This window comes from Periplaneta americana, chromosome 10 (assembly GCF_040183065.1).
Source record: "Periplaneta americana isolate PAMFEO1 chromosome 10, P.americana_PAMFEO1_priV1, whole genome shotgun sequence".
Classification (NCBI taxonomy): Eukaryota; Metazoa; Arthropoda; class Insecta; order Blattodea; family Blattidae; genus Periplaneta; species Periplaneta americana.
In genome coordinates this window covers 24,494,767-24,515,227 of record NC_091126.1, presented here as the reverse complement: position 1 = coordinate 24,515,227, position 20,461 = coordinate 24,494,767, and the positions used below count along the sequence as shown (strand labels likewise).

General features: G+C 34.8%; 2 protein-coding genes across 5 annotated transcripts in view; one reads left to right on the top strand and one right to left on the bottom strand.

Moving 5' to 3' along the window:
- LOC138707524 (uncharacterized) overlaps window positions 1-20,461 on the bottom strand; it is a 737,224-nt gene that overhangs the window by 623,589 nt on the left and 93,174 nt on the right. The gene's annotated exons all lie outside the window — the stretch shown is intronic.
- Window positions 1-20,461, top strand: part of LOC138707523 (SET and MYND domain-containing protein 4-like) — a 119,316-nt gene that overhangs the window by 23,627 nt on the left and 75,228 nt on the right. For all 4 annotated transcript variants that reach the window (XR_011334254.1, XM_069837047.1, XM_069837048.1 and 1 more), the window contains one exon: window positions 17,707-18,312. Coding sequence is in view for 3 of the 4 variants with exons in the window: in XM_069837047.1 (XP_069693148.1) it covers window positions 17,707-18,312 (606 nt within the window). In the remaining variant the exon portion in view is untranslated. The remainder of the gene's footprint in view (window positions 1-17,706; window positions 18,313-20,461) is intronic.

Genomic DNA, 20,461 nt, shown 5'->3' with positions numbered 1-20,461 from the left:
ATTGGATTCTGTACACCTATGTATAGAAACAGTCACCAAGTTCTATCGGAAGTCTGTGACAAGCAAAGTGACGGCGACATTCCTCATCTTTCAATTACAAGAGTGAAAAAAATGGGATGTCAATCTCCTCGCTCAGTCATAATGATGATGAATTCTTTATGATTATTCAGGTTAGGGCTGAGTCACTCCATTAACATCTTACTCTATTTAGGCTTCAAAACACGCCGAATGTATCCCTTAATATGAGAATGAAAGATTATGATGATTATTACACTTTTACTGCGTCACACTACTTTTGACCAATAAAACGGTGCAAAAGGTCGTCTTTCAAGCAATCATGGCTGCTTATCGCACAATTTTATCGCGTCCATAGCATTTGTTTAATTTTATCGCGTCCCTAGCATTTGTTTATTTTTATCACTACCCTAGCATTTGTTTCTTTGTTTGCCAACATTTCAAACTGCACTGGTATGGACGTCAAAAACAGAAAATTACAAACCACTCCAGTCGATGCACAGCACTTTCAAATATGACTCGGATTGGCATTCAAGAACAAGAATTAATAAATATCACTGGTCATAGCTATGCATCTTCCCTGAAACCCTATTTACAAATAAATGAAGAGCACCATTTGGAAATCCTGAATAAGTTGAGGGATACACCATGTACATCAACGAGTTCACTTCTTTTATGCACACGTCCAATATAACATCAACTGGACCACCAACCACTAAAACATTCAAATTTGAAAATTGTACTTTCAATAACAGTTTCTTTTAAAATTATTCATGTTTATTTCTTTATTTCATCATCGTTAATTAAAACATTTCTTGTTTATTTCATCATCCCTAATTAAAACTTTTCTAACACTCGTTTATATTATTTAGGTTATGTTTGTTATAGCTTCTGCTATATGATATAATGAATAGTCACGTATCAGAGATTGTTTAATACTAAAATTAATTGAAAATCATCTGTCAAGTGATGTTGATTATTGGGATCGGGATAATTGAAGTGGAATGCAACTGTTTTAATAAAATGAAACTGAATCAACAAAGCCTTCTTGACCAGTAACCTTCCACAGAGTTCAATGAAGATTCCATAGTTGGCACAACTGATATCAAGACAAGAGCTAATAATAACGCACTACTGCCATCTACTAGCGTAATATTTATAATGTTGAGATGGTACAAATTTGAAGACAGTTTTGTATTTTCGTAAGTCAATTAATATTTTATTGTATTGGAGTACTTCGTTACTTCTAATCTTTATATACTTTCTTCTAATCGTGTAATAGTCAGTTAAATCCCACTCGAGTTTTTATTTTCTCTAGATAAATCAAAACCTCTAGTGAGATTACTGTTGATAAAAATATTATTCTAAGAAAAAATCACCTACATGTTACCAAGAATTGTCTAAAATTTATATGAAAATGAAGGTCACAATGACAATAAAAATGAGTCCAAGGCCCTAATCCACCAATCATAGTGTAATACATTACAAGTATATTGAGCTGTAACTAATAGTTACAGTATTTTCTCGAATACCCCGCGCCCTCGAATAAGCCGCGCACCCCACTTTTGAAAGAAAAAAAAACAAAATAGAACTTCACGACAAATTAAAAACAATGAAATGAAACACAAATACAGTTCAGTTAACAATGAATATCTAGAAACAGAACGCATTTCAAACTCGTCCTATGTGCATGCTTTGCACACATGTCGTGTATCGTGCTCAGGCCGCCGTTCACACAACATCCAGCAATATTAATAGCACGCATCAGTAAATTATCTACCACTATTTTGTATGATACAACGCGCTTTGTTATAATTCTTATCTGCTATCATTATTAACTTCTTTATTCTCCAATGCTTTCGACATTTAACAATGTTAACAATAAAATTCAAATACCCATACGGAAAGATAATGGCATACGATATCATCTTAGGAGCTGCAGGAGAGGAAAATCAGGCAATTTTACCAACTTCATATCGAATAAACCGCGCACCCGTATTTTTACATGTATATTTCAGAACCGGTTGTTCTACATCCTTGTGAATCTTAGACTCTCACTTTGAGAAATTAACAGAGGTTAAGGGTGTTTGAGAATAAGATGTTTAGGAAAATATTTGGGGCTAAGAGGGATGAAGTTATCGGAGAATGGAGAAAGTTACACAACGCAGAACTCCACGCATTGTATTGTTCATGTGACATAATTAGGAACATTAAATTCAAACTTTGGAGTTGGGCAGGGCTTGTAGCAGGTATGGGCGAATCCAGATATGACTATAGAGTGTTAGTTGGGAGGCCAGAGGGAAAACGCCCTTTGGGGAGGCCGAGACGTAAATAGGAAGATAATATTAAAATGGATTTGAGGGAGGTGTGGTATGGTTGTAGAGACTGGATTAATCTAGCTCAGGATAGAGACTTATGTGAGGGCGGCAATGAACCTCCGGGTTCCTTAAAAGCCATAAGTAAGTAATATTTCGGAAAATAAAGTGCGAGAGTTATTCGAGGCAATAATATATTAGTAGAATTGTGTTCCACAAAGTTTTCTTGAACACCTGTACTTTCTTACTCCATACTTACGACTGCAGAAGTGACTTTTCATTGTTCTGTTCCACATGAGTATTAGTATTAGTATTAGTCGGCCTGTTGTAATTCTTATAGATTTCTCTACAACTTAAAGAAAGCTAATGAATTCAAATACCGGTGAACTTTATGTTTCTTTAAAGGCAATAATTCACTTAAATATGTGGTCTATTGGTAGTTAAAGTGGTTATAATGATAATGAGAATATCCGTGAAAAAAATTATGATATATTTAACGACGCTCGCAACTGCCGACATATCAGCGTCGCCGGTGTGCCGAAATTTTGTCCCGCAGGAGTTCTTTTACATGCCAGTAAATCTACTGACATGAGCCTGTCGTATGGTGTGTGTACAGAGTGATTCACGAGGAGTTACCGCCACTTGTGGAGCATATTTCCAAAGACATTTTGAGCAAAATGTGTCATATAAACATGGGTCCTATTCCCAATATTTTCAAAGTTACACTAATTTGAAGTTATCTCTAAAACACCATTGTTATTTAGTTAGGGAAGAAGAATATTACAGACAGAGAATGAACTATTCAGAAGTATCATTTCTTTAATTAGGAAGTGTTCTGAAGCTATAGTGGCGGTAAATCATTATGAATCACTCTGCATAACAATTTATCATTTCTGTGGATTGATTTTTGTATTTCTATATTATAATGGAACTACACACGAACACGAGCTTTATTGATACGGGTGTTCCCGATTTTTTATGCTTTCATATAAATTTGGAATGGTTTTTCCTGTCCTTGTCTACATAACAAGTCATTGTTTTATTCTTTCTCAAGTCACTTGTAATTCCCAAATATGGTTTTGAAACATCATTTTGTTCCATTAGGCCTACAAATATTTTAATAACGAAACATTTTTTATACACCCTTCTGGTAAGATATCCCTGCCATGGAATCGTAATATTCTTCGTTTTGGGGTAGCGCAGAGGTTATATAATTTTTTTGTATATCCTAGATATTCTTCAAATAATTTACTTATTTACATTGTGATATTTTGTAGGTTACAATGAACTTGAAACGCATGTTTTAAAATCCTGTCAAAGTTTTAGCAATATGGAACAGTGTTTGACAAAAATATTTTCCAATATTTATCAATCTTTGACAAATTTTCTCATATAAATTTGAATGCTTTTTCCTGTCCTTGTCTACATGATAAGTCACTTTTTTATTCTTTCTCATGTCACTTGTAATTCCCAAATATGGTTTTGAAACATCATTTTGTTCCATTAGGCCTACAAATATTTTAATAAGGAAAAATTTTTGATACACTCTTCTGGTAAGATATCCCTGACATGGAATCGTAATATTCTTCGTTTTGGGGTAGCGCAGAGGTTATATAATTTTTTTCTATATCCTAGATATTCTTCAAATAATTTACTTATTTACATTGTGATATTTTGTAGGTTACAATGAACTTGAAACGCATGTTTTAAAATCCTGTCAAAGTTTTAGCAACATGGAACAGTGTTTGACAAAAATATTTTCCAATATTTATCAATCTTTGACAAGTTTTCTCATATAAATTTGGAATGCTTTTTCCTGTCCTTGTCTACATGGTAAGTCACTTTTTTATTCTTTCTCATGTCATTTGTAATTTCCAAATATGGTTTTGAAACATCATTTTGTTCCATTAGGCCTACAAATATTTTAATAACGAAAAATATTGTTGATACACTCTTCTGGTAAGATATCCCCGATACGGAATCGTAATATTCTTCGTTTTAGGGTAGCGCAGAGGTTATATAATTTTTTTTCTATATCCTAGATATTCTTCAAATAATTTACTTATTTACATTGTGACATTTTGTAGGTTACAATGAACTTGAAACGCATGTTTTAAAATCCTGTCAAAGTTTTAGCAACATGGAACAGTGTTTGACAAAAATATTTTCCAATATTTATCAATCTTTGACAAGTTTTCTCATATAAATTTGGAATGCTTTTTCCTGTCCTTGTCTACATGATAAGTCACTTTTTTATTCTTTCTCATGTCATTTGTAATTTCCAAATATGGTTTTGAAACATCATTTTGTTCCATTAGGCCTACAAATATTTTAATAACGAAAAATATTGTTGATACACTCTTCTGGTAAGATATCCCCGATACGGAATCGTAATATTCTTCGTTTTAGGGTAGCGCAGAGGTTATATAATTTTTTTTCTATATCCTAGATATTCTTCAAATAATTTACTTATTTACATTGTGATATTTTGTAGGTTACAATGAACTTGAAACGCATGTTTTAAAATCCTGTCAAAGTTTTAGCAACATGGAACAGTGTTTGACAAAAATATTTTCCAATATTTATCAATCTTTGACAAGTTTTCTCATATAAATTTGGAATGCTTTTTCCTGTCCTTGTCTACATGATAAGTCACTTTTTTATTCTTTCTCATGTCATTTGTAATTTCCAAATATGGTTTTGAAACATCATTTTGTTCCATTAGGCCTACAAATATTTTAATAACGAAAAATATTGTTGATACACTCTTCTGGTAAGATATCCCCGATACGGAATCGTAATATTCTTCGTTTTAGGGTAGCGCAGAGGTTATATAATTTTTTTCTATATCCTAGATATTCTTCAAATAATTTACTTATTTATATTGTGATATTTTGTAGGTTACAATGAACTTGAAACGCATGTTTTAAAATCCTGTCAAAGTTTTAGCAATATGGAACAGTGTTTGACAAAAATATTTTCCAATATTTATCAATCTTTGACAAGTTTTCTCATATAAATTTGGAATGCTTTTTCCTGTCCTTGTCTACATGATAAGTCACTTTTTATTCTTTCTCATGTCATTTGTAATTCCCAAATATGGTTTTGAAACATCATTTTGTTCCATTAGGCCTACAAATATTTTAATAACGAAACATTTTTTATACACCCTTCTGGTAAGATATCCCTGACATGGAATCGTAATATTCTTCGTTTTGGGGTAGCGCAGAGGTTATATAATTTTTTTCTATATCCTAGATATTCTTCAAATAATTTACTTATTTACATTGTGATATTTTGTAGGTTACAATGAACTTGAAACGCATGTTTTAAAATTCTGTCAAAGTTTTAGCAACATGAAACAGTGTTTGACAAAAATATTTTCCAATATTTATCAATCTTTGACAATTTTTCTTGTAAAATTTTGAATTAGAAGAAAAACTGGATTGTGTACAAGCAGCTTACTGTTCTTCAACCAAGAGATAAACCGTGAAAGGAATGTGCTTACTATTACGTCATATATTGGAGCGACGTAGATTGATAATATTAAAGTTATAACGTCAGTTTAAAAATCTTGCGCTCTCCTGCATATGTTATTTCCTGTACGGAGGGATTAAAAGACCAGGAGATTAACAGTGATCTAATTTTGTAACTAGGGCAGTATAAAAATATGTATATCAGTGTTATGGTTTGTGCTTTGAGAGATAGCCAATAGAGATTCGAGTACCCACGTGTGTGACATCTTATGACATCAACATTCATTCACAGCATCACCCCGCTTCGTTTCATTCCCTGGAGACTTTCTCGTGGTTGGAGTACAGTAAGAGTGCCGTAAAATAAATTTCCCAATTTTCAGATATGCAAGGTGTTTTTATGCTCGACCATGCCGAAATGTAGTACTTATACACCTGGTAGCAGTCCTTCAATGCATGTCATTAAAGTACACCTATTCATTAAAGTTCAGGTTTTCGATTATTCTCGGATCTGCAATCGAAAGACAACTAGCAAAACGTCACGCAGGCTGGAAATCCAATACTGTCGCAGAAGGTTATGTTCTGTTACTATAATAATTAGCGTTAATTGTAAATAATATTCAAATAAATTCAATTTGTCATCTCGTTTTTCAATGTCGAATTCAATTCCAAGGTTATATCAAGTTTAACGTTTATCTTACTTTCTAGATTATCACATATTCATTATATGAGGTCGCGCCATCCTCATTGAATATTAACACGATACTAGATTATATCAAGGTCGTCGACATTCGTTGCCAGGAAAAAATCAATACTTTCGCGTCTGCGCACATCTCACAATTTACGTGATTGCACAAGGTCAGTTCGCTCCCCAGTTACATAAGAATAACATGAAAACTTATGAATAATTTCAAGTTAGAAATATGGTCGAGCATAAAAAGTCGTATGAAACTTGCCTATAATGGTAATTAAGACGCTCGTATGAAAAATAAACATCCTCGCTTCTTAATTACTATCATTATAGGCTCGTTGCATAATGTAATATTTTTGTATGTTTTACATTGTTAGTGGTAAAAATAAACAGTTTAAATTCTGCAATAAATGCCATGCGTGCTGTTACTAATCAATACACCTGGAGAAAAAAAAATTGTTAACATGAGCTCTTTCTGCACCTTATACAGTAGAACTTGGTTATAACAACATCCAAGGGACCTTGAAAATTATGTTGTTATAAACGAGTGTCGTAGTAACCGAGATCCATATTATCAGTCTAGTGAGGTGGAAAATGAAAAGTAATATTATTTTAGATTTATGTATTCACTTTTAAGCATAACATGAACACAATAAAATACATGTACAATTATAAATACAGTATTCTGTATTAAAACAGTTTGTTCATTACTCACCAAACTTATTTACTGAGGAGTGAAGTAATCAGTCATTTTACTCTGTTGTCTCCTACTTGCCCAATATACACTTTCTAAATTAAATTCTATGTTCATTATTTCAGTTGCAATTTCACTGCTCCTTCTCCTAGCTTCACACTCCCTCCTCTAGCTTCATAGAAATGTTCACAATTCTAATGGCTTCTAAAGTGTCACCCACTTCTTTTAGTGGGCATACTGCGTTAAAATGCGTGCACTTAGTGAAAACTTCCTATCGAAACTGGCCGCATGCAGGTACCATTAATACAGCATGAATTTGAGCAGGTTACAATGGGATGAGGAATCTGCCTGCGTTCCATAGGTCTATGATAGAAGGGAACAGTAAAGGATTTGCCAGATTTCAGCAAAATACTTTGGTTCTTAGAAAATTGTATTCCAAACTGAGGTTGAAAATGACGTTATATGCGAGGTAGACGCATATACGTTTGTCGTATTAAGCAAGGTAGGAAAGCATATGTCTTATGGGGAATTAGTTGGGACAACAGAATATTTGACGTTATAGGCGAGGTGTCGCACAAAACGAGGTCGCTATAACCAAGTTCTACTGCAATTCAATTACACTATGGAATTCTTAATGATTCCTTGAAATATAAAGGAATTTTATTACTGGTATTTTGAAGTAAATATAATCGTGTTCATATCTCCATCCTTTTAAGAAAACACGACTTGGTTAGTTGTGTTATTTTAATATTATGCAGCAATGGGTGATGAAACGTTTCAGTTGTATCTAAGTTGATCGCAGTATATTTAAATATAAACATCTCTGTACAGCCATTCCCCGGCTAAGAGTAAGAAATTCCCCTCAGGTCAGCAGGTGTTCAGTTATGTTATATCTATTAAACATCTCATCTGCTGTCGCATACATTAACTCGGAGCGGTTCGCATCCATCACACACAGCGTCTCATGCTATTTCCATCTATTCTCACTAGCAGAACACATCATAATAATCTGTCACCTTTAATAACTGGAGTCAACATTTCCAACATTTAAATCATGCATAGTACAGCCATAGGCTAAATAATATTAAACCTCTGAACGATTGAATTGCTTTCCCCTCGACCATTCAGAGCACGGGTAAAAACCGGTACATCTGCATGTGCTGCTGTCCACGGCTAGCTGAATGACTACCTCAGCGGTATATATTAGGGGAGAGTCGGGTAGTATCGGACATCGGGTAATATCGGACAGTGAGTTTCTTTCATCTACCACACGATGATAGTACCTGATTGACATGGTTACGTTTCTGTGATGTCGCATAGATAACGTAACCATGTCATTCAGGTACTACCATATAGTGGTATATGAAAGAAACGCACTGTCCTATACTACCCGATGTCCGATACTACCCGACTCTCCCCTATATATATTTTGATGTACCGAAGTACATATGATATTTCCATGCAGATATTCTGCGTCATCATATGATGAAAGAGTGATGGAAAGGAGGAAAAGTCTCTCCGGCGCCGGGATTTGAACCCGGGTTTTCAGCTCTACGTGCTGATGCTTTATCCACTAAGCCACGCCGGATACAACCCCGACGCCGGTTAGAATCGTCTCAGATTAAGCTCCATCTCTTGGGTTCCCTCTAGTGGCCGCCCTCTGCACTACGTCATAGATGTCTATGAACGCAGGACCGAAGTCCATACATTTGTTGAGGTGCACTCGAATGAGTGACTGATTGGCCGGGATCCGACGGTATAGGCGCCGTCTTAAATCACAAAGTGATTTATTACGCATATCATATATATTTTGATGTACCGAAGTACATATGATATTTCCATGCAGATATTCTGCGCCATAACCTCAGCGGTATTTCACTGTTTGGACGCTCGGTTTCAAATACCTACAAATTGTAAATAGGGTAGACGAGGGTAAACAGGGTGTAATTGTAAACAAATGCTGTGAGAAGTACAAAACTGTCAATATAAAAAATTTAATTCGAGGGAATATTTAAATTAACATGTTGGCTAACCTACAAAGCAATTTGGCGCAAAATGGGAGTAACTGCTTAGTTGTGAACGAATATTTTGTAAGAGTCTACAAAAAAGGCGAGAAAGAATTTTGCTTCACCTTCATTTTTGGCATTGTAAGTAAACGTACAAGTCCACACCTGTGGAGTAACGGTCAGCGCGTCTGGCCGCGAAACCAGGTGGCCCGGGCTCGAATCCCGGTAGGGGAAAGTTATCTGGTTGAGGTTTTTCCGGGGTTTTCCCTCAACCCAATACGCGCAAATGCTGGGTAACTTTCGGTTCTGGACCCTGGATTCGTTTCACCGGCATTATCACCTTCATTTCACTCAGACCTTAAATAACCTGAGATGTTGATACAGCGTCGTAAAATAACCCAATAAAATGAAAAAATAAGTAAACGTACAGTGTTATTTTTTAATAATATGTTGTTTTTATGAGTAGTATAAAGTAGTTAACATTTATTACACTGGTTCTGAGATCTCCCATAACCTCAGTTCATTAAATTATAACGTGTTTACATTTGCCCCATAGTCTTAATTGTTTGCGAATAATTGTAAACATGTTGTACTATGGTTACATTTCGTACTTTTCAGTAATCAAAATGTCAAGAAATTATATTAGGAAGAGAGGATTTAGGGAGGGCTATCACGGATGTGAAAAATAGTAACTACAGTTATCGTGAAGCTCAGGAGAGGTACTGAGTTCCTATATCCGTCATATATCGTAGATTAAAGGGACGAAATGTACCAGTGACCAAAATTGGAGTTGGAAGGACTACAGCCCTTTCTTCTGAAACAGAACAAAAATGTCCAGTGTCTGATAGCCCGTACGAAAATTGGCGTTTACAATTACCCCCCTCTCAAAGGGGTAAATGTAAACAGGTGGGGTAAATGTAAACTAACAATTAAAATATGAAAAAAAAAAATCAATCTTATTATTTTAAATCCATTTTCAGTGAAAAGAAAGATCTAAAAATAACACAATGTTTCTTTGTCACGCTTACCGTTAATGTGGGTTTTGTAATGTTGAAATATACTTGAAATCAGTGAAAAGTGCTTACAATTACCCTAGTCTACACTATATCTTCGGTGTAATTTGCGTCTATTAGTAATTCAGTTAAGGGAGAATCTACACCTTCGGAAGTTCATATTTTAATGGACTTTCCTCAATAGTATGGCGAGAAATTATTTAAATATCTCTAATGCTTTTCGAATTGGACAAAACTTTCCATCTCCTGTAGTAAGTTTGTCGCTAATTTCCCGTACTAAAGCTTTCCAAACTTTTTCCTGTAACCTGCACATTTCTTAGCCTAATTCATGAAATTTTCCACGCTACTCTATTTCATGCTGGAGAGCTTCGGAACAACTACTCAGTGCAAAAACCATCCTATTCAAAGAACACATTAGAAACTTTAGTGACATTAATCAAAGTTGTAAACTTACAATATCATTTCCTGGTGCAGTACTTATTTATGTTTTGCGAACCTAAACAAATAACTGAATTATTCTGTTAAAATCCGCATTAAAGCCGCATTCCTTACGAAATGTTTAATTTCATATTAAGCGGAGTAAACGAATACCTGTACAAATCACAGGTTCAGTTGAATCACCCTGTAAAATGCGTGTTAAATGTAGTGGATACTCTTTCGTTCCAAAATGTCCTATGTATAAAAAATATCACAAAGCAAATTGATAATTCTGGAACTGGAAATATTCTGCAAGGCTTTACCATATTCCTGTTTAAATTTTTCAGGGCTTTTCTGAATCATCCTGTGTCTGAATTTCGTACGCCTCTGTGGCGAAGTAAAGTCAGTTTTGACGAATGGAAAAATCCGACAGTACTTTAAACTACTGCTAATTACATAACACACAAATTATTGCACTCCATAATATTACTTTTTTGGTTATTTACGACGCTTTATCGACTACTATAGTTATCTAGCGTCTGAATAAGATGACAAGGTGATAATGCCGGCGAAATGAGTTCAGGGTCCAGCACCGAAAATTGCCCTGCATTTCCTCATAATGGATTGAGGGAAACCTCAGAAATAACCACAACCAGCTAATTTGTCTCAACCAGGATTTGAACCCGGCACCGCTCTTTTCACAGTCAAGCATGCTAACCGTTACTCCACTGCGGTAAACTACATAATTATTAGTACAGGGACATCATTTTATTTTTACTTCAATTTTTATTTTACCTGAGTTTCTGAATGTATTTCACTCCCACCCCTTCTACTAATGAAGTTCAACCGTCCTCCACACAGATCCAAAACCGCATATACAGTCATAGTAGCCTTACGGTCATAGTAAACAGTACGTTCCAAAAATATGTTCGCGTTTTCCAGTGACGAAAGAGCTTTCAATATTGAATCATTTTCGCACAGGTACTGTCGTCCATTTGCCTACGTCGTATCCCGGTTTCCCCCACCAGGTTTAAATTCGCGAGCTAGTGGCTGGGCTCTCTTAGCTCTTTTCTGAGAACATTAATTTCTGTTAGGAATTTGACGTCTACGTAATATTATACAACTGTTTAAAATAGCTTAAATAAAAGGGCCTCGTTAAGTAATTAAATGTCACGTGATTTCCTCCCTTTCTACGACCCTACGACATAACCACTTGGACAGACAGTAGATAGTATGTCTGAGTAATTTTATCTTTTCGGATCGGGCAGAAGTGAAGATTGAATTTACAGTACGTCAGGTAATCTTTTATAGATTAAGTACAGAATTATTTCCACATGAGTTACTAGAACTACTTTTCTTCCCTCCTATACCTAGTAAAGTGATTTGTTTGTATTTTACGCCAGTATCATCGAACTCCAGTCGTGGAAGGGGGTAGCAAACGCTGTTGATCCAGAGGTATAGGCAAGTTAACATTAAAAATATTAGTAAAAATAAAATGATGTCCCTGTACAAGGCAGGTAGCAACGACAATTCAAGCATGGGGATATGAATTTACTTACATTTGTTGCGCAAATTTTTGAGCAAGGGAGCTGAGGGTAGAAACACATGGAAAAATAAGCTTCATGAAACGTAAATATTTCACGTTTGTCGACATATGCAGAATTTTGTTTTCATCTCCACGCTCGTTCCGCCAGACTGCTCCTCATGTAGCCCTAAAAGACGTAATGGCAACAATTTGTCACCAAACACAGTTCGCAGTGACACGCTGAAACCATTGTCACAGCACGTGACCTCCACTCGCTTCGTGAGAAGACTCCAGTATTTATTATTCCATTCAAATCTACTCGTACTAAATGGTTTGCAACGGTGAAATCAATGGTCAAGAAGCACATTAAGTTGTAGCTCGTGCGTTAAGTGGAGGAGATACTGATATCTGAACATTTCTTTTTCATACTTGAAGCAGAAATTTCATTTGTTTGCACGTAGAAATATCACTGTCGCAAATACGTAGGGTTGCTATTCATAGACATTTCGCTAGCCCGCGCTACGAGCGTGCTAAACTAGCACCGGCTATCGACCGATTACTTGTACAGGATTCATATCATATCGCTAACACTGGTTTATGAATACGAAAAACGTTAGTTCGCTGATCATCCACCGGAATCCTGCGCTAAGAATATCTATGAATACGGCCCTTAAACTCTAGACACGGTTTTGTAAAATTTGAGTATCATATATGTGTATATAGAGGAACCGTAAATAATGTCACTAAATTCAAGGACTTATTCTTTGGGATATTTCAAACAAAAAAGGTTTAATACAAATTTCCTCGTTTTTGCCTCCTTTTCGAGAAAAAATGTTTTATTTTGAATATTTCATGGTGGGTTTTGGGGAAGCAATTGAGTGAATTCCCAATATGGCCAGTCAATTTAAGAGAGCAGTGTATTATGATAGTAAATGATTAAAAGAATTTTAGTTTCGTTCTTTAGATGTGTAAAAATTTAATCCAAAGAAAAGAAATATTATAAAATTATTTTCAGAACGAAAAGTTACATTTGTTCGGATCAAATTCCTGCACGCTCAAAGGAAAAAACTAAAATTCTTTCAATCAATTTTTATCATAATACACTGCTCTCTTAAATTGATTGAACATATTGGGAATGAAATCAGTGTCTTTCCGAAACACGCAATGAAATATTTTATATAAAATAATTTTTATCTCTAAAAGGAAACAAAAACAAGCAAAACTACATTAAACGCTTTTGAAATATCTCGAAGAACAACCTCCTGAAATGAATGACATTATTACGGCATGTATGTATGTATGTATGTATGTATGTATGTAAGTATGTACGTAGTTTTTATTTTTAGTTGGTTATTTAACGACGATGTATCAACTACTAGGTTATTTAGCGTCGATGAGATTGGTGACAGCGAGATGATATTTGGCGAGATGAGGCCGAGGATTCGCAATAGATTACCTGGCATTCACCTTACGGTTGGTGAAAACCTCGGCAAAAACCCAACCAGGCAATCAGCCCAAGCGGGAATCGAACCCGCGTCCGAACGCAAATTCAGCCCGGCAGGCAAGCCCTTAACCGACTGAGCCACGCCGGTGGCTGTGTGTGTATGTGTGTATGTATGTATGTATGTATGTAAGTAAGTATGTAAGTATGTATGTATGTATGTGTGTATACATGTATGTATTTTTTAATTATTTTATTGGGTTATTTTACGACGCTGTATCAACATCTAGGTTATTTAGCGTCTGAATGAAATGAAGGTGATAATGCCGGTGAAATAAGTCAGGGGTCCAGCACCGAAAGTTACCCAGCATTGTATGTATGTATGTATGTATGTATGTATGTATGTATGTATGTATGTATGTATGTATGTATGTATGTATGTATGTATGTATGTATGTGTGTATGTGTGTATGCATGCATGTATGTATGTATGTATGTATGTATGTATGTATGTATGTATGTATGCATGCATGTATGTATGTACAGTTTTACTTAAATCATTGTTCAAATGAACTCAGATTTCACACGAACCCATGTCTCACTTTCGGTTTAGAATGAGCTATCACAGGGGTGTACGCAAGAGGGGGTTACCGGGTTTGAACGCCCCTCCCTTGAATAAATTTTTTTTGTTTGGGTTATTTTACGACGCTGTATCAACATCTAGGTTATTTAGCGTCTGAATGATATGAAGGTGATAATGTCGGTGAAATGAGTCCGGGGTCCAGCACCGAAAGTTACCCAGCATTTGTTGCTATTGGTTGAGGGAAAACCCCGGAAAAAACCTCAACCAGGTAACTTGCCCCGACCGGAATTCGAACCCGGGCCACCTGGTTTCGCAGCCAGACGCGCTAACCGTTACTCCACAGGTGTGGACTTCAATAAAAAAAAATGCACATTTAGATTTGAATACTTGTTATCCATAATCTTTTTCACTTAAATAATTTTGCATTGTCAGAATAACAATATCTATATCGACATAAGTCCTCCTAACCCTCCTTCAATATAATCCCTGTTTTTTGGTGCTGCGGTACATTGAAATTATAACAATACTCTTTCTTATAGAGAAACCTGCCGCCTAGTACCGACCTTGTAATAAAATGAAGCCGATGCAATATGAAATTTAACGTGTTGTGATACGTATTGAAGAGGTTGTTTTTACAGTTATGCAGTGCAGATGTTAAATATTGTGCATTGTCGATTTTAAACTCATTTTAATGACGATATTCACCCGTTCGTTAGTTTGAGTTCTGACGTTATTGTGAAATGTTCGTTTAACGTTTTGTGCATTTGACAGTTCACAATTTTAATAATAATAATAATAATAATAATAATAATAATAATAATAATAATACAAATCAAAATTACCGATAATGTAAATTTTAAACAATTTTAACAATAACCCCCTTTGACAAAATTCTGTGTACGCCACTGAGCTATCGTATTAATTACAAATATGCGACATTTTATATTAACATTCAATTGTTTCGGGCAAGAAAAAAAGACAAAAATGGAGCAGCAAAAAATAATTGCATGTTCCTCTACCTATGTTCTACATAAAAGGAGAAAAATTCTATACGTTCAATGAAAGAATTTCTTTTACATTTCCATTGAAAGGTTACACGTATTTAAATTAATTCGAATAATTGTTTCGACAGAAAATCAACCTTTCACAACCGTTATTATTTCATTTCTTGGAAATTCTCTCAAAAGAGAACTGTATATATTCTAATTAAGTTCGATGTGACATACAGTAGATATGAAATGTATGGTGTGACAATGAAATTTGAGTTTGAAATATTGGACTATATTCTAATTTGTCAGCTTGTAACAATTTTTGTATGCGAGTCTAGTCTAATCGATAGCAGAGCGAGAGGTACAGTTAATTCCAACTAAAAAACTATATGGTTATGGTTCTTTGAAAAGTAGAGAGAAACGGAAAATTCATAAACTCTTCCCTTTCGGTAAGTAAGCTGTTACGTCTGATGTCGAAGGACCTACTCTGGCAAGAATGATATCACTTGGGAAGGAATGAAACAAAACCGGATGTCCTAAAAAATAATTATGAAATCTACAGTCCGTTTCATGAGCCAATGTAGGGCATACGAGAAATAGGAGGCTTATTTGCAAACGAAAATTTCAACTGATCAATAATCACAGTAGCATACTTCGAGAAATAGGGGACTTATTTTTCAAACGAAAATTTCAACTCATCAATAATCACAGTAAAAGACTTCGAGAAATGGAGAGCTTATTTTCAAACGAAAATTTCAACTGATCAATAATCTTCGAGAAATAGGGAACTTATTTGCAAACGAAAATTTCAACTGATCAATAATCACAGTAGCATACTTCGAGAAATAGGGGACTTATTTTAAAACGAAAATTTCAACTGATCAATAATCATAGTAAAAGACTTCGATAAATAGGGGACTTATTTGCAAACGAAAATTTCAACTGATCAATAATCACAGTAAAAGACTTCGAGAAATAGGGGACTTATTTGGAAACGGAAATTTCAACTGATCAATAATCACAGTACCATACTTCGAGAAATGGAGAGCTTATTTGCAAACGAAAATTTCAACTGACCAATAATCGTAGTAGCAGACTTCAAGAAATAGGGGACTTATTTGCAAACAAATATTTCAACTGATCAATAATCACTGTAGCAGACGTCGAGAAATAGGAGGCTTATTTTAAAACGAAAATTTCAACTGATCAATAATCACAGTAAAAGATTTCGAGAAATAGGGGACTTATTTGCAAACGAAAATTTCAACTGATCAATAATCACAGTAGCATACTTCGAGAAATAGGGGACTTATTTGCAAACGAATATTTCAACTGATCAATAATCACAGTAGCATACTTCGAGAAATGGAGAGCTTATTTTCAAACGAAAATTTCAACTAATCAATAATCACAGAAGCATACTTCGAGAAATGGAGAGCTTATTTGCAAACGAAAATTTCAACTGATCAATAATCACAGTAAAAGACTTCGAGAAATAGGGGACTTATTTGCAAACGAAAATTTCAACTTATCAATAATCACAGTAACATGCCTCGAGAAATGGAGTCTTATTTGAAAACGAAAATTTTAATCATACAATGTAATACAGTCTTGGACAAATTATTAGACTAAGACGTTTTTCTTGGAAACATAATATAACTCTTCATATCAACTATCAGTATAATTCACAGAGTATCTCTTGTTGTAAATATGATTGTTTACATCTTCTGGTATATTTTGTCAATGGTTAAGTATATTTTGTTTGGCTATGTTGGTACTACTGGTGTTTTAATTATATACTGCAGAAGATATACAACAGTCTGTTCTCCCATGGCCTGCAAGAAGACCGGACATGAACGAAATTAAAAATCTGTGATCTATACTGAAGAAGAAAGTGAACAAAAAGAGGTTTACAACAAAACATGGACTCATTTAAGCACTGTCTGATATCTTGCTAAATAAAGTTGATATTCAAAGAAAATGTCAAACTTTGGTTTCCAGCATCCCTGACAAAAGCATCGTGTTAATAAAGAATAAGAGAATGTTCACAAAATATTAGTAACCTCAAGACTCAATTTTCTGTTCATTATTTCTGTGCAAAATACATTTTTGTTCATTATTTCTGCCGATAAATACAGCTTCGTTGCACATAAAATTAATTTAGTATAATAATTTGTCCACCTCTGTATATAATGCGACTACGTAAAGATAACAAGAACTTGCCCATATGTCCTCCAATCCCGAAGTTTCATACCAGCTTTCATGTGTAGTATCCGTGAAATACTAAGAGAGCAAACATTTTTTAAAATCCGAATTAACTCACGAAACGTCATCGTAAAGCAAATATCCAATCCGGGACATTTGTTAAAAAGGGAATGACACTTTAAATGTGTCCCCATTCATTTTATGTTCTGGAAAATGTTATAAGACAGTAGTTACGTCTTGTAAGCGTTTTGTAACTGCAATCCATAAGAAACGGTTATTGCATTTTCGACTGAAATATAGGCAATCATTTTAAAAAAAGTGTTTGGTTTATGATTCCAGATGTCTCTATTCGATTCTCTGCTGAACACAGTATGGCAGATTGCCAGAAAGGAGGAAGATTTTCTGACCACATTTGCAAGGTTGACAACTGACGTGAAGAGAGTAGAGAAGATTCTGTCTTTGGCTGAACTCAAGGACTTCCGTGTAACAGACTGTTTCTCAGGGAAATATGAAACACGTGCGGAGGACTTGATGCTCTTGGGAGATAGGCTCGATCTGGAGACCGCAGAGAAACTCCAGCAAGCTTTGGCTCTTTACAGTTCAGCCATCAAACTGAGTCCCAGCGAAAGTCCTAGCCTCGCTAGAAGCTATATGGGAAGAGCTCATGCACTCTACCGCGCTGGTTATGCAGATCTTGCCATTGAGGATGCTCGAAGGGCTCTGGGGCCCCAATTACCCCAACAAGACACCATCAAACTTCTGTGTCTAATAGCTAACTGCCACCAAGTATCCGGAAAATGGAACCTTGCAGAAGATGTCTTACAACAGGCTTTGGAGACGTTAACAAATTCTGACATCGAAAATGACATAAAAGCCGCCCTAACCGGTAACATCGCGTCCCAGCTGAAGCAAGTCGTCCAGAACAAGCAACAGGAAAAGTCTAAGGTACGTAAGAAATTGATGCCTTTCGGCATTTTAATGAGATTTTATCGATATGAAAAATCTTTTCCATGACTATTACACTTTTACTACTTCACACTACTTTTGACCAATAAAACGGTATGAAAGGACGTCTTTCAACCAATCATCGCTGCTTATCGCATAATTTTATTGCGTCCCTAGAATTCGTTTAATTTTATCGCTTCCCTAGCATTTGTTTATTTTTATCACTACCCTAGCATTTGTTTCTTTGTTTGCCAACATTTCAAACTGCACTGGTCTGGACGTCAAAAAACAGAAAATTACAAACCACTCCAGTCGATGCACACCACTTTCAAATATGACTCGCATTGGCATTCAAGAAAAAGAATTAATAAAGATCACTGGTCATATATGAAGAGCACCATTCGGAAATCCTGAATAAATTGAGGGATACACCATGTATATCAACGAGTTCACTTCTTTTACGGACACGTCCAATATAACATCAACTGAACCACCAACCACTAAAACATTCAAATTTGAAAATTGTACTTTCAATAATTGTCTCTTTTAAAATTATTCAAGTTTATTTTTTATTTCATCATCGTTAATTAAAACGTTTCTTGTTTATTTCATCATCCCTAATTAAAACTTTCCTAACACTTGTTTATATTATTTAGGTTATGTTTGTTATAGCTTCTGCTATATGATATTATGGATAGTCACGTATCAGAGATTGTTTAATACTAAGATTTATTGAAAATAATCTGTCAAGTAACGTTGATTACTGGGATCTGGATGATTGAAGTGGAATGCAAATGTTTTAATAGAAATGAAACTGAATTAACAAAGCCTTCTTGACTAGTAACCGTCCACAGAGTTCAATGAAGATTCATAGCTGGCACAACCGATAACAAGAAAACATAATCATGAAACACTATTGCCATCTAGCGTAATGTTGAGATGGTACAATAATACATTTGAAGACAGTTTTATTTTCGTAAGCCAATTAATATTCTATTGTACTGGAGTAATTTGTTACTTCTAATCTTTACATACTTTCTTCTAATCATGTAATAGTCAATTAAGTCCCACTCGAGTTTTGATTTTCTCTAGATAAATCTGTTCGTGTTCCACTCCCAGATTTATCGATAAAATCAAAACCTCTAGTGAGATTACTGTTGATAAAAATCCGCCTTAACACAGATTTGACAGCCAGGAAATGTAAAGTTCCCAAACAGAAGGTTACTTAAAGATTACTGTATTTCCAGAATTTTAAATATAGTTATGAATGTTTAACTAAAATTTTCTCAGATATTATGACAAACAGACAGACGAAAACATTCAGCTCTTAAGTTTTGTGCGTTTCCTGCATTATAAAATGAATATCCTGAAACAAAAAATTAACTTAACCTTTAATCAGTCGCTCGGTGTGTTGTCAACATCCTAGTCACATATATGGAGCTGTTAACGACATATTTAGTAAGCCTGTACTTCCGAAACTTTCAGTACCTTTCTTAGAATTAGTAAAGCAACAATAACCATAAATATGTTTGAAATCGGAATCCGCATACTCGAGATAATTTGTTTAAATTGTGTGGGGTGACGAAGTGTTACAACATTGCTCCTATTGTAAATAGTGACAATGAATAAACCGACCATACTTGTGTAACAAATAGTGATAATGAGTGTTCTGTAGAGACTGTGCGCACAGAAAAATCAAGAAAAACGTATGGAAAGGGAGTTAAAAAGTAATTTATGATTAGGAGTGAGTAGACGTTCGAATATTGCATGTGAACTAATATTGAATTATTATCATTACTGTATATTAATTAAACATTGTAATAGGTATTAAAGTATTTAATACTGTTGTATAAATAAAAACAAAGCGATATTTTAATTTTTCACTAGAAAAATACCCCATAGGAACCCATTATATTTGGGGTGTCAGCAACACTCCGAGCGACTTTTAATATTACAAAGTTAGGCGCGACTGGTTAAGGGGTTAGGTACAGCTTATATCAGTAAAATGTTTTGAAATATTCAACATTTTTTTCCTCCATTAATGTCTCCTGTACAATAATAAAAATTGGTATGTGTAAAAAACTGTCCTTCTGCTATATGATATTGATATTTATTTGTCATTCAACTTTACAATTCACAGTTATGGTGG